General features: G+C 39.2%; 4 protein-coding genes across 6 annotated transcripts; 2 read left to right on the forward strand and 2 right to left on the reverse strand.

Annotated features, from left to right (window-relative positions):
- Window positions 1-4,281: 4,281 nt before the first annotated feature.
- Window positions 4,282-4,995, forward strand: LOC122047482 (histone H4). Of its 2 annotated transcripts, none has more exons than XM_042608819.1 (2): window positions 4,282-4,331; window positions 4,435-4,995. In XM_042608819.1, exon 2 carries the CDS (start codon window positions 4,468-4,470, stop codon window positions 4,777-4,779), a length of 312 nt encoding a protein of 103 aa, XP_042464753.1. In that variant the 5' UTR covers window positions 4,282-4,331; window positions 4,435-4,467; the 3' UTR covers window positions 4,780-4,995. The 2 variants fall into 2 exon arrangements, with proteins under 2 accessions (XP_042464753.1, XP_042464761.1); XM_042608827.1 differs by having other exon boundaries at window positions 4,315-4,331; window positions 4,415-4,995.
- Window positions 4,860-5,898, reverse strand: LOC122047464. The gene is made up of 2 exons (XM_042608794.1): window positions 5,202-5,898; window positions 4,860-5,099 (listed from the first exon to the last, which is right to left on the reverse strand). Exon 1 carries the CDS (start codon window positions 5,820-5,822, stop codon window positions 5,259-5,261), a length of 564 nt encoding a protein of 187 aa, XP_042464728.1. The 5' UTR covers window positions 5,823-5,898; the 3' UTR covers window positions 4,860-5,099; window positions 5,202-5,258.
- A 117-nt stretch (window positions 5,899-6,015) lies between these two features.
- On the reverse strand, window positions 6,016-9,383 carry LOC122047454 (receptor-like protein kinase HERK 1). 2 transcript variants are annotated; one of them, XM_042608782.1, is made up of 2 exons: window positions 8,763-9,383; window positions 6,016-8,636 (listed from the first exon to the last, which is right to left on the reverse strand). In XM_042608782.1, exon 2 carries the CDS (start codon window positions 8,616-8,618, stop codon window positions 6,132-6,134), a length of 2,487 nt encoding a protein of 828 aa, XP_042464716.1. In that variant the 5' UTR covers window positions 8,619-8,636; window positions 8,763-9,383; the 3' UTR covers window positions 6,016-6,131. The 2 variants fall into 2 exon arrangements, with proteins under 2 accessions (XP_042464716.1, XP_042464708.1); XM_042608774.1 differs by having other exon boundaries at window positions 8,995-9,382.
- A 1,790-nt stretch (window positions 9,384-11,173) lies between these two features.
- LOC122047507 (probable pectate lyase 4) lies at window positions 11,174-13,430 on the forward strand. The gene is made up of 5 exons (XM_042608858.1): window positions 11,174-11,520; window positions 11,952-12,303; window positions 12,599-12,809; window positions 12,897-12,965; window positions 13,103-13,430. Exons 1-5 carry the CDS (start codon window positions 11,394-11,396, stop codon window positions 13,322-13,324), a joined length of 981 nt encoding a protein of 326 aa, XP_042464792.1. The 5' UTR covers window positions 11,174-11,393; the 3' UTR covers window positions 13,325-13,430.
- Window positions 13,431-13,720: the final 290 nt, after the last annotated feature.

A 13,720-nucleotide genomic window follows, 5' to 3' on the forward strand; every position in this document is an offset into this window, starting at 1 on the left:
TGCATCTTCTCCGATGACCGGAGTTGGGAGTTTTTGTCTCCGACCTCTTGTGTGACAGCAAGAGTGTGATGTTTGTTTAGTTGGTTACGAATGTGGATCAATTTCATTTCATTCCTTAGTTTATTCACTGCTTTATATTAGATTTCATTTATGTCTTGCTATTTCATACCATAGATTACTTGTGTTGATGGTGAAGTCCATGGCGTAGAGTAACAATGCGTTGTGGATTAATCGTTGGCACTTAGTTATATTTTATTCAAGCTTTAGTTTAGTTTCCTACTTGTTTTGCTATTTTGATTGTTAGGTTTAGAATCGAAATCCAAAACCCCCATTTACATATCAAAAATTCCAAAAATATGAATAACAGACAATTTTAGATTACCATCCTACTGTTAGTTCCTCGAGAGATTCGACCCTGAGCTCGTTATTACAACAACATTGTATAGTTAAAAGATTCATTGGATATAAATTGTTAATTTGATCTACGGGTGTGACAGACTCGACATCAATGTAATCGAGCCGAGCCGAGCTAGCTTGACTCATTTATAATCGAACCGAGCTCGAGCTTCATTTAACGAATATATTCATGGCTCACAAGCTTATTCGAGCTGTTTCGAGCCTAAACGAGCTTAATAAATATAAATTATAAATTTAAATATTTATTAAAAATTAAATTATATATTTAGAGAAAATTATAATATTTTTATTAAAAATTATAATTTTATTTTAATAAATAAATTTAATATATTTGTCTATATTTTTCATAATTAGAGTGTAAAATCTATAAATTCAATATCAAAACTATTATTTTTTTATTTAAAAGTTGATTCATGAGCTAACGAGCCGAGTATTATAAAGCTTGAGCTTGGTTTGTTTATCTTAACGAGCCTCATTAAATGAGCTCAAACAAGCTTTTATCGAATCGAGCTTCAAATAGCTCACGAGCAGCTTGGTTCATTTACACCCCTAAATATCATACCATTATGGAGATATCTTAATTCTAATAATTGGTATCAGAGCCTAGACTATTAAAAGGTCTAACCACCAACTGTGCACGAGAACTATGGTCTAATTGAGCCATGTTATAGAATGTTGACCTCGAACAAAGGAAGTGGGGGCTCCCATGTCTGAATCAAGAGGACCAGACACCAGGCAGGAAGTCCTAGTTGTGGCTAAGCAAGGAAGTTCTAGTAGGTCGAGTGGACCAAGGGGCAAGAAGACCTGGTGGGTCAAGAGACGAGAATCAAACATGGGAAGCCTTTGAGGGGGATTGTTGGGTTGCATGGTTGCAAACAAAGTCCACATTGAAAATAAAATCATGAGGGCTTAGGCCCAAAGTGGATAATATCATGTCATTGTGGAGATATCTAAATTTTTTTTGGTCCTAACACTAAAGAGATCTGAATGATATGAAAATAGTTTCTATGTGTTTCTCTAATTCTCCTGATTATATCTATACCTTCAAACATCGATTTGACCTAATATATTGAGATCAATAATTTTTTTAAAAACAAATTTGATTTTCCGGACACAGTTATGTTAAGAGAATTACTAATCTCAATATATTATGTCAAATTGATGTTTGAATGCATGAATATAATCAAAAGAACTAGAAGAACACATAGGAACTGGTTTCATGTCATTCTAAACTTTCTAGGTCCTTTAATTGATTTCAGGCAGTTTTTTTTTTGAAAAAATTCCCATTTTGCAACGAATCCCTGAATTCATCGCAAATTTGGTGATGAATCCATGGATTCATCACAGAATGGGCATTTTTTTTTTAAAAAAAAAAAAGAAAATTGTCCGAAATTGGTTGATGGACCTAAAGAATTCAGAATGACATAAAACCATTTTTTTTTTGTGTTTGCCTACTTCTCTTTCAATCATCAATTTGACATAATATGTTGAGATTAGTGAATTTTGAACATGAATGTGTCTAAAAAATCTAATTCATGTTTAAAAAATTACTGATTTCAATATATTTGGTCAAATTGATATTAGAAAGCATGAATATAATTAGAAGAATTAAGCAAACATATAGAAAGTAATTTCATATCATTTCGAGCTCTCTAGGTCTATCGACTGATTTCAAATAATTTTATTTTTTTTAAAAAAATGCCCATGGATTCGTCGCAGAATGAACATTTTTTTCCAAAAATAAAATAAAATAAATATGTCTGAAACTAGTTGATAAACATATGAAACTCATAATAATATGAAAATAGTTTCTATGTGTTTCTCTAATTTTCTTGATTATATCCATACTTTCAAATATCAATTTAATCTAATATATTAAGATGATTGATTTTTTAAACATGAATATGTCTGAAAAATTTAACTCATGTTAAAAAATTCTCAATATATTAGGTTAAATTGATGTTTAAAAGCTTTGATATAATTATAAGAATTAGACAAACACATGAACTGCTTTTATATCTTCTGAGCTCTCTAAATCTATCAACCGATTTTAGAATCTTTTATTTTTTTTAAAATGCCCATTCTGGGACGAATCCATGGATTCGTTGTAGAATGAGTATTTTTTTTCAAAAAAAAAAAATTCCTAAATCGGTTGATTGCTCTAGAGAGCTTGGAATGACATGAAACTAATTTCTATTTGTTCCTCTAGTTCTCTCGATTATATTCATAATTTTAAACATCAAATTGATCTCATATAGTGAGATCATTAATTTTTTGAACATGATTGTGTCTCAAAAATCTAATTCATGTTTAAAAATTCACCAATCTCAATATATCATATTAAATTAATATTTGAAGACATGAATATATTTTAGAGAATTAGACAAACACATAGGAATTAATTTCATGTCATTCTGAGCTATCTAAGTTGACCAACTGATTTTAGATAATTTTATTTTTTAAAAATATTCATTATGTGACGAATCCATAGATTTGTCCTCAAATCTGCAATGAATTAAGAATTCATTACAAAGTTTGCAATATCAATGAAAATATAATTTGTTGTCAATTTATGATGACTTTATTTCGTTGCTAATGGGTAACGATATCTTGATTTGTTGCTAAATTTGTTGTACATTTGGGATGGAAATTTTTCATCCAATTTTATCCTTAAATCCAGATATTTTTGTACTGTGTTAGAAAATATAGAAATTAATCTTTATCATATTATAATATATTTGTCTCCCTCTGACCAACTCGCCACCTCGACAAATTTCTAAAAGTAAAATTTTTATACTATATTAATTGTGATAGTATTTCCTATTTAATGTTAAAGTAACAAGTCTATTCAAATTTAATTAACATTGTAACAAAAAACGAATATGTTCACCCTCAATGTCCCCGTCAATCTATCCCAGGGCCAGCACAGAGAAGGTAAATCACGGACAGTTATTAGCCTTTGAGATAGTGACTAGCATATAAGAGAGATATTTATCTCAACTTTGTCGAGATTCGAACTCTAGATCTCATGGTGGCAACACCTCATGTGCTAGCCACTAGACTCATCCGAGAGACATTCAAATTTAATTAACATGATGGTAAAAAAAAGGTGAATACGCTCACCTCCAGCACTCCCGTCAACTTATCTCAGGGTCAACACGGAAAAAATAAATCACGGACATTCAAATATAATTCAAAATGGAATGAAGAAATGAAGAAGGGTTCGGTAACGAACCCTTAAATAAATGAATTTAATTAATGGGTTAACGCACCCATCCAATTCACATTGGTGCAGGAAAATCAACGAAGTTACAAGCCCGCATAAAACCCATGAAAAACGTTAATGGGTCAGGAGTCCAAATTCGTCAGCCTATTAAGCTTTGGTTGTTCTAATTACAATCAAACTCGAGAATCGTTTAGTTTTTTGATCTTTTATATATAATAAAGTGATATATTTATGGAAATTATGTGTTAATTAGTTATTTTTCAAATTTCATATAAAAAAATTGGACTGAAATAAAAAGAGAATTCTGCACATCCTAAAACTCGATCTAAAATATGAAAAAGACAATTTATTATTATTATTATTATTATTTACTTCGCATCCTAATCATATTTCCATTTTTGTTACTTCTTGTTTTACCTGTGCCAATTAAAAAATAAAATAAAATTAGAAAAAGTCAATTTGATTATTATTTTTTATTTCGAGGGAAAGGCGAAATCATTAACGATCCGTGTGACTCCTATTAACGCGTCCTCTGCCGTCCGTTTCCTGTTAATCAAGGGTGTAGATTTTACACTGCTCCGCCTCACGGTTGCGCCTTGCGCGCATCGCCCTATTGCTATATAAGCCCGCTCGCACCCGACCCACCTCCATCGCTTCCTCCAAGTTTCGCAGATCTCGCAGCCTTCAGGTACGCACCAAATCCCCGATTTCTCTTCCTCAATCGACGTTTCTCATCTTTCGAGCTTCAAAATCTCGTTTGTTTGCTTTAAGTCGGCCTCGAATTTGGGCAGAAATCAGTAGATCGAGAGCTCGATTAGGCGGCGATGTCTGGAAGAGGGAAGGGCGGCAAGGGATTGGGCAAGGGCGGCGCGAAGCGCCACCGCAAAGTGCTTCGCGACAACATCCAGGGCATCACCAAGCCGGCGATCCGGCGCTTGGCAAGGAGGGGCGGCGTGAAGCGCATCAGCGGCCTGATCTACGAGGAGACGCGCGGCGTCCTAAAGATCTTCCTCGAGAACGTGATCCGTGATGCCGTGACCTACACGGAGCACGCCCGGAGGAAGACCGTTACCGCCATGGACGTCGTCTACGCCCTAAAGAGGCAGGGAAGGACTCTCTATGGCTTCGGTGGATAATTAGACATGCCTGCTTACTGGAAATAGTTCCAAAGTATAATGTCGTAGTTAGATTGTTCCTAGAATTGGTTTGTAATGTGTTTGGAATTTGATCGTGTTGTCTTGTATTACTAATCTGAGTTCTTAGATTTCCAGAATTAGTTTTAAATATAATTTAAGTGACTTTGTAATGTATTTTTAATCATCAAGAAAGTCCTTTTGTTTCTATGTTTTCAATTATCTGATCATATTCGATCGATTGGTCGGTACACATTTATTCTCTACCTGAATTTAGCATCAAAGTAAGAACTTCAAATAGTTTCGATCGGATCGAGCCCTTCCTGAATTGCCGTTTTGTTTGTAAAAAGAAAAAGGAAATGAAATTAAAAGGTAATCTTTTATAATTAATAATCCATGGAAATGCAATTAGCAATAAATTAAACCTGGCAAAACAAGCTTCGTCGTCGTGTTTCATTGCCGGCGATGACGAGGGAGTACGGCTATTTTTCCGGCCAGACGCTGATCTTCTCCTTCTCAAACTTGATGAAGAGAGTGCCCGCCGCGGCGACGGTGTAGATCTGTATGAAGATAATCGCCGGTGAGTGGTAGCGGAACAGTCCCTGCCCTGACCCCAGCTCCACCAGCAGCAGTGCCGCCAGCCCCAGCCCGGCTAGCTTCCCGTGCAGGCGCTCGCTGTAGGGAGTAAATCCTGCCTCCACCTTCACTCCTCCGGCTGCCACCGGCTCCCGCAGAGGCACCGGAGGCAGCAGCACGCTGCCCTTCTTCGTGCCCCCGCCGCCGGGGGCTTTCCGAGATTTACGTTGCTCCGCCTTCTTCCCTGAGCCGCTGCGGTACTTGACTCGGATCTGGTTCAGCCGCGTCTCAAAGGATGGATCGTCGTCGACGATTGGTGACTCCGCGGAGGCGTCGAGCTCGGCGGGGGCGTCTTCGTCGGCAGCGGCAAGTGGGGCGACCGAGATGAAGTGCGTTCTTCTGGTGACGACGGCAGCCGGCGGCGCGTTGAGGGTGGATGGGAACGGGCTGCAGATTTTGAGACCGGCCATTAGCTCTGCTCCTCGCTATCGTTTTGGACTGGCGTTAGCTTGCCGTTCTTTGTGTGCTTATGGTAGTCCACGTAAGTAGATAAGTTTTCTGTTTCCTCACAAATTCGATAGTGCTTTTTTTATATATATAAATATTATTATTTTAAATTTATAAATTATAAACTGAGTTTTAAATAAATGATTTCTTGAAAAATAAATGATTTAAAGATTCTGACAAATATTATTGCATATTTAAATAGAACAAGCCTCAACCCTGCTACACTGCGCTATTCAAACATTAATGACAACAACTTTGCCGGTCTGATCGCCCTACCTTCCCTCGGACTTGATCAACTGTGAGAAGACTTTGCTCATGGAAACGTCGGAAAGATCATTCAGCAGGGACGTTTCGGCTTCTCCCGCCGGCGGCGCGTTCTCGTAGGCGCTGAAGTTCTGAACCCGTGGCGAAAGTTCAGTTATCTGGTTGATGCTGTTGACCTCGGAGACGGTACCGGCGTCTGCGTCATGAAGCTGAAGAGCGTACTCCAAGTTCCACAGGACGTCGCCCATCGACGGGCGCTCCACGCCGGAATCCGCCAGGCATTTCTCGATGGTTTCCCCAAATTTCTTCAAGGATTCAGGCCTGATCGACCCGGCGATGCGAGAATCGACGATGCGCTCCAGCTCTCCCCTCCTCTGCCACTTCATTCCCATTTCCGCTAAGTTCACCATCTCCCTCGGTAGGGTCGGATCGATGACCGGCCTCGCACACAGCACTTCGAGCAGAACCACCCCGAACGAGTACACGTCCGATTTCTCGGTCAGCTGCTGCCTCCGGAAGTACTCGGGGTCGAGGTAGCCGAAGCTCCCTTTGACGGCGGTGCTGACATGAGTCTGATCCAGCTCCGGCCCAGTCTTCGATAGCCCGAAGTCAGCCACCTTCGCCAAGAGGTTCTCGTCGAGTAAAATGTTTGCGGACTTGACGTCGCGGTGGATGATCGCTTTAGCTTGCCCTGTATGGAGATAGTGCAATCCTCTAGCTGATCCAATGCAGATTTCCAGCCTCTGCTGCCAACTCGGAGCAGGCATGTCCGAACCATAAAGATGGCTCTTGAGGCTGCCCTTCTCCATGTATTCATAAACGAGAATCATCTCGTTCTTCTCGTCGCAGTATCCGATCAGAGAAACGAGATGGCGATGGCGCAAGCGCGACAGCAGTTCAATCTCGGTGTGGAACTCATTGATGCCCTGTTGAGACTTGGGGTTTCCCCTTTTCACTGCAACTTTCGTGTCGTCTCTCAGAGCGCCTTTGTAGACCTTCCCGAAGCCTCCGACGCCGATCACCCGATTCTCGTCGAAGTTGTTGGTCGCCTCTTGCAGGATAGCGAAAGACAGACGATAGCCAAAGTTTCCATTCAGTGTAACTGCAGTTCCATTAGAAGTTTGGCTTCCTGCGCTATGAGAGGTGAAGCCATTGATGGAGAAAGGCACCCAAGACTTGGAATACTGTTCCTTAAGCTTCCTCTTTCGAAGGACTACGCAGAGAGCAACAGCAACGATGGCCACCACAACGGCTCCAAGTACTGGAGCCAATATGATGGCAAGGTTCTTCTTCGAACCAGGCGGTGTGACCGGAGACCCGCCGCCAGACCCGATCCTCATGATCTCAAGCCCATTGAGTATGCCATCAGGCAACACACCATTAATATCTGAAGGACCAATGCTGATGTTGAGTTGAGTACCTGATGCATCACTTGCCTCCAAAACATAATCCCTATAGACAGGGGTTGCTAACTGCCTGTCTGTAAAGCTAGAAAGATCAAGATTGGGAGCTACGAGCCAGGAATTAATATAAACATTGAACAAGAGGTCTCCAGCTGCATCACTGACTATGTCACAGAAATGAAACCTAATCAAGTAGGCTGAATTAGCATCCACCGGGAACCGCCATGACATATTGAATCTAGCATTTGAAGTATTTGAGGCAAGCAATCTCGCTGCCGTCGCATACACTCTGTCTGGAGCAGTCTCCTGAGTTGCTCCTCCTCCATTATAATTGATTCTTCCTGAGAAGATAAATGGCGCAGAAAGCGAATTGTTAAACGGCGGCGACTTCTGATCAGTGTCCCAAGTTCTCCACAGAGTATCATTGTTGGGGAAAATCTGAGGGCCGCCCATGTTGACTCTGTAAATCTTCTCCAACAACTGATCTGACAGACCCTGGTAGCTGCCTGGAGGATCGACGACGGTAGCAGTATCTGCGATTAAGGTTTCAGGAACAGATACGACTTCTATGGCGTTCACGAAGGCAAGGGAATTGTTTCCCGTCGGCGCAAATGTAAGGGCGAGAGTATTGCTATTTATGTTCACCAAGAACTCCTCGACGGCTGCAGAATTCGCCTGAGGCTGGAAATGGTCGAGGTGGACGACATCTTGGGTCGACACAGTGAAGGTTGAGGAAGTGAGATCGAAGCTTCCGTAAACGGAGGGGAAGAAGTAGAGGCGAACGAAGTGTCTGCCATGGGCATTGATTTGGAAGGGGTAGGAGGAGGGCACAGTGAACACCCGGGCATTTTGATACAGGGCAGCGCCGTAGGTGGAGGCGGGCACCGAGCCGGAGGCGTTGGCTAGGTTGTTCGAGGAGGGAGTCAAGGTCGAAGAGAAGGAAACATCGGAGACGAAAATTCGATCGTAGATGGTTGTATCGGTCAAGGAACCACAATCGATCAGGTAATTGTCTGCAGGAGTAAAAGCACAATGGATGCATCTGATTGAAACAAGCATAAAGATGATGCAGCTCACTCCAGTGCCTTTCATGGCCCTTAGCAGATAAACCTGACAGAAATCGAATCTGTTGGAGGAAGAAAAAAAAAATCCTTTTTCTTCTTCAACGATGGAAATTAGAGATGCAGTTCAACTATGCGGGAGAAATCAAGACATTAAGAAAAAAGCAGGTCTGACCAAAAACAAGGAAACCCTAATGCGCCATTGATTTGCGGCTGATGCAGGGCCAGGCAAAGAAAGAAAACAAAGAAACCGATGCCAGGAGTGGAGGAGCCCTAAATCTCCGCAGCAAGCAAAGAAACGACGAAAATCCAGCCGATATTAAACCAGAAACATGGATTCAACGTCAAACAACAAGAGAGTGCCCAAAAGAGGAGATTTGACAGGGAAAAGAGAGGAAAGGTGGCACCTTTGGGGCACAGGATCACCGGGAAACCTGCAACGACGGATCCTAAGAGTGATCGCCGCCCTCCTTCGACCGCTCGGGATGGGCGTCACAGATGTCACGAGGAGAGAAAACCGGCGAAGAATCTAGGAGTTTGTTTAGAGGAGCAAGGAAAGCAAAACTGCCACCTGGTGCAATGAACAACGCAGAAGCTGGCGACGAACTAATTAATTGAAGTAAAGTGCACGACATTAGGTTTGGCGAAGTGATTAAGAAGAGGAGGAGGGGAAGAAGGAGGTGAGTTGGCAGAGTTGTTTGTCATCATCACTGTCAAGATGGCAGCTTTCAGACGCACCAATTCCTGCCATTGATTGAGCTCACGTTACAGACAACATTCTTGTTTCCGTTTCCATGCCCATTCATCAACGTGGAAACTCAGGAAGGAGAAATTCTTACTCAATCTCGAGGAATTAAATAAAATATTGAGGATAAAACAAAAGCAAAACGGCGTTTTTAAAATTTTCTAAAATGGCATTCCTTTATTTATGAGACAATTAAGATTAACAAACTCTAATATTAGCTGTAGTCCTATCTAATTTATATATGGAGTGCACGATTCGATAACACCATGTTACTCCCCCATGCAAGTTGAAATAAATTTTAAAAAAATGAGAAATCAACTCACACAATTTTTATTCAAATGATGAAAATGAGCCTTGAATAATTGGATTTTTCTTCAAGATTCCGCATTACTAGACTGCCCTTTATAAAATAGTCTGAGTTAATGGCGTTTGAACATACGTCCTTTCCACATCATAGGAGCTTTCACAATGGTGTTCTGCATATGCTCGAAATTAATTTTAAAAAGATGATCACTTGTGAATATAAACGACTAAGAGTTTGGTTCCACTTAATTTATCTTGGGTGGGATATTTTTCATAGAAATATAGCCTCGGAAATATAATAAAAAAATAAAATAAAATTTAAAAGTGTCACAATACTATTACTGTGTAATATAATATATTGAAATCACATTGACCATTTATAATGAAATTATATTAATTAAAATATTTTAACATTAAAATATTAAAATAGAGTTATTAGAGTAAATTATTTGACTTTTGAAAATCCGAATTCCGAATTGTTTATCCCAACAACAAACTACTATAACGAATTTTCCTATGGAAAAAATTAATTTAATTTAATATTATATTTATCTTAGTAATAAAACTAATAAAAGTATATTTTTTAACATTATCGGCCTAAAATATTTATAGAAGTTTCTTTGATCATAGTGTTGTCAATTCTAAGATGTGGGACTAAACAGAAATATATTTTTTTATATAAAATAATCAGAGAAAATTAATGATGAGAAAAATTCATAATAATATACCGTAGCTGAGTCTCAAACTCTAGATTACTGATTGTTTTGCTTATAGAATTATTAATAAATCTTGTAATTATTTTTAGTGTGAATAGAAAAAAAAATATTAACGTAAATTTATTTTAAATTTAATCAAAATTAATTGATAAAAGGAAAAGATTTTTAATAAAATAATAAAGTTATTAATCTAGGTACGCTTTACTTATTTTTATATTATTTAAAGGAGGTCTTATAATCGATGACAGTTAGAGGATGCCGAAAACAGGCTGTCTGTTGAAACCGCGTGAAGGATTATTTATTCATTTATTTTATTCGAGGACAAAAAGAATAAGTATTTTTTAAACAAATAAATAAATAGATAAATAAAAATATTTTATTATATCCAGCGCAATTTGCGGCGTCGTGGCGGAATGATCATGCCCTACCCATGACACGTCAGCTATCGCTATGTTCGCATGGATTCTACGCTAACGCGATTTGTCATTTTGGGCGTTAGGTTAATTCTATACCGCGTTTATTGAAATAATAATAATACTATAATTGTCAACAGATAGTTTAATTAGGATATTTTCGGGTTGGATAATCCATAGAGGTTTAGACGGGTCACGATCCAAAGTCCAATTGGGTTGGCCTGCCCGAGTAGACTAATTAGGACCAGTTAAGCCAGCTGAGCTAGTTGGGCTAGTCGGAGAAGAAGGCCGTGGCACTGGCGGAGAAGCGGCGGCGGCGGGCTTCTACCTAACTGTTAGGAAAAAGAACATCGGGCTTGAAATTAAATGGAGATTATGAAATAATGGAGGATCAAATTGAAAAATTATAATTTTCTCATTAAATTATAGGATAATTTCTCACCCATGGCTTCTTCGTCTGTATCGAATATATAAGGCGAATTTGGGCGGCGATCGGTCGGTGGGAGGCTGTCGGTGGCTCGGCTGATTATCGATCCAGGCGCCCTTACAATCGCTCCGCGTTCCTTCCGCATCCCATTCCTCAGGGGTCTCCTCCCTTCGCTTGGAGTGCTGCGGCTTCCACCGCCTCGATGGGCGCCTTGCCTTACGCTCACGTCGACACGAGCTTGCGTGCCCTCGCCGGACAAGCAGAGGGCTTCGGCCGATTCGCTATCGGAGGCCTCCATGGACCGGCCTACTATGTCACCTCCTTGGCAGGTTCCTTCTCCCCTTCACATTTCGTTGCTTGCTAGGGTATCGTGTCAATTTAATTATGCTCTATCTCATCATCTATTGTTATCGATTGCGTCAATCTTGTCCTTGAAAGCTCTTCTCTTTTGGTGAATAATGCGCGAAAGTTTCTGCTTTTGTAACTAAGATCGTCCCTTTTCTCTCTGTGTAATGCATGATTTTGCTATTATGTGTTTTTTTTCCTTTCTAACCACATAAAATGACAAACATGAATTGAATCTACTTGAGATAAAGATCTAGTTCGTCAGTTGGATTGAGTTTGTCTCATTCTATACAATGTAGAGTATCAAAAGTGTTTTGTATTATTGTGACTTTGTGGGATCAATTACGGCTAAAGTGCATTTTTATAATGTTCCTTCTTATATTCCATTTTGAATTGATCCTGTTGTCAATCGTAGATGATGGTCCTGGTTCACTTCGTGAGGCATGCCGCATTAGAGAGCCACTCTGGATTGTTTTTGAAGTTTCAGGAACCATTCACCTTTCTTCATACCTGAGGGTATCATCATATAAGACTATTGATGGTCGAGGACAGAGGATAAAATTGACTGGCAAAGGTTTACAACTGAAAGAATGTGAACATGTAATCGTTTGCAATCTGGAATTTGAAGGTGGCAGAGGGCATGATGTTGATGGTATTCAGATAAAGCCCAAGTCGAGGCATATTTGGATAGACCGCTGCAGCTTACAAGATTATGATGATGGACTGATCGATATCACTCGCGAAAGTACTGATATCACTGTTTCAAGGTGATGTAATATACTAATTTTTCTCTGTGATTATAGATTAATTGTCCTTGTAGAAGTCTCTGTTTCTTTTGGTGTATATTCTGATGCTCTTGCAGTTGCTTTCCTTCTTTTACTAGCCATCATCACAACATAATGCAGCAATCTTTTCTGAAATTTCTTTTGCAAAATCTGCAACCTTATCAAGAAATCTTGTCAATATGGTTTGTTCTTGCAATAGATTAGCATAAAAAAGTTACTTAGTGGTGATCACTGCAAGAATTGCTGTATGCTTCTCATTCCCAATATGTTTGAACAGATGCCGCTTCGCCAATCATGACAAGACGATGCTTATTGGAGCAGACAAGAGTCATGTTACTGATAGATGTATTCGCGTTACCATTCACCATTGCTTCTTCGATGGAACAAGACAGAGACAACCTCGACTTAGATTTGGCAAAGTTCACCTTTACAACAATTACACAAGAAACTGGAGCATATATGCTGTCTCTGCCAGTGTAGAAGCACAGGTCCTTTCTAATTTAAACTATATAAGCAGCGCATGTTTGTCTGTGTTCTACTCAAAATACCTGACTGATCTTTTTCTCTGGCTCCAGATATTGTCTCAATGCAATATTTATGAAGCAGGACAAAAGAAGTTGGTATTTAGGTACATGCCTGAGAAGGTAATTCTTGTTAGATTACAACATGAATCATGCCTGAGAAGTTGGTATTTCATTCTAAATGAGCTTATGGACATTTCATGTTGAATTTATTAAGAATCTAGTGAGCCTTGGTAATTAGATGCATGTTGTTGGCGCAGGCAGCCGATCGGGAACAGGTGAAGGCGGGTTGGATAAGGTCCGAAGGCGACATGTTTTTGAATGGCACCCAGCTTGGGTTGTTAGATGCTGGTGCTCAAAGTGTTTTCGATCCCTCAGAACACTATCCACCATGGACTGTGGAACCTGCATCACTGGCTCTTAAAGAAGTCCTCCAATTATGCACTGGATGGCAAGCTATCCCAAGGTCAAATGATTGTTGAAGCAATCATGTCTGTTGAACTATGTGATTTCGATGTTTGCAATCTAGGGGTTTTTTTGAAGTAGGTTGTAGATGAATCATAATTCGTGAAGGTCAGTATTCGATTTGATAAGATTTCGTTTATATTCATTCAATAAAAATATAAAGAAATTTGAATACTAGTGACTTTGGATTAGTTGACATTTATTTATATTTTGTTTGAATATAAATAATATAAGAGTTTATAAAGTTATAAAATTTTAAGTTATTTGTAATATAGTAAAACAAAAAGAATACGAGTTATATATATTAAATTAATATATTGTTAAAATAGTTAATTGAATTTGATAAAAAAAAAAGTTTAGTTCCAAAGTTTAAATAAGCTCGATAAGAAAATGACTTCTAAAGTTCTATGTTC

This window comes from Zingiber officinale, chromosome 1B, assembly GCF_018446385.1.
Source record: "Zingiber officinale cultivar Zhangliang chromosome 1B, Zo_v1.1, whole genome shotgun sequence".
NCBI classification, from domain to species: Eukaryota; Viridiplantae; Streptophyta; class Magnoliopsida; order Zingiberales; family Zingiberaceae; genus Zingiber; species Zingiber officinale.

Bases quoted from the DNA above. Each gene is read 5' to 3' on its own strand.
- LOC122047464 (XM_042608794.1), bottom strand. From the start codon at position 5,822: ATGGCCGGTCTCAAAATCTGCAGCCCGTTCCCATCCACCCTCAACGCG.
- LOC122047454 (XM_042608782.1), bottom strand. From the start codon at position 8,618: ATGAAAGGCACTGGAGTGAGCTGCATCATCTTTATGCTTGTTTCAATC.
- LOC122047482 (XM_042608819.1), top strand. From the start codon at position 4,468: ATGTCTGGAAGAGGGAAGGGCGGCAAGGGATTGGGCAAGGGCGGCGCG.
- LOC122047507 (XM_042608858.1), top strand. From the start codon at position 11,394: ATGGGCGCCTTGCCTTACGCTCACGTCGACACGAGCTTGCGTGCCCTC. The intron at 11,521-11,951 runs GTTCCTTCTCCC...TGTCAATCGTAG, and splicing joins CTATGTCACCTCCTTGGCAG to ATGATGGTCCTGGTTCACTT. The intron at 12,966-13,102 runs GTAATTCTTGTT...TTGTTGGCGCAG, and splicing joins TTAGGTACATGCCTGAGAAG to GCAGCCGATCGGGAACAGGT.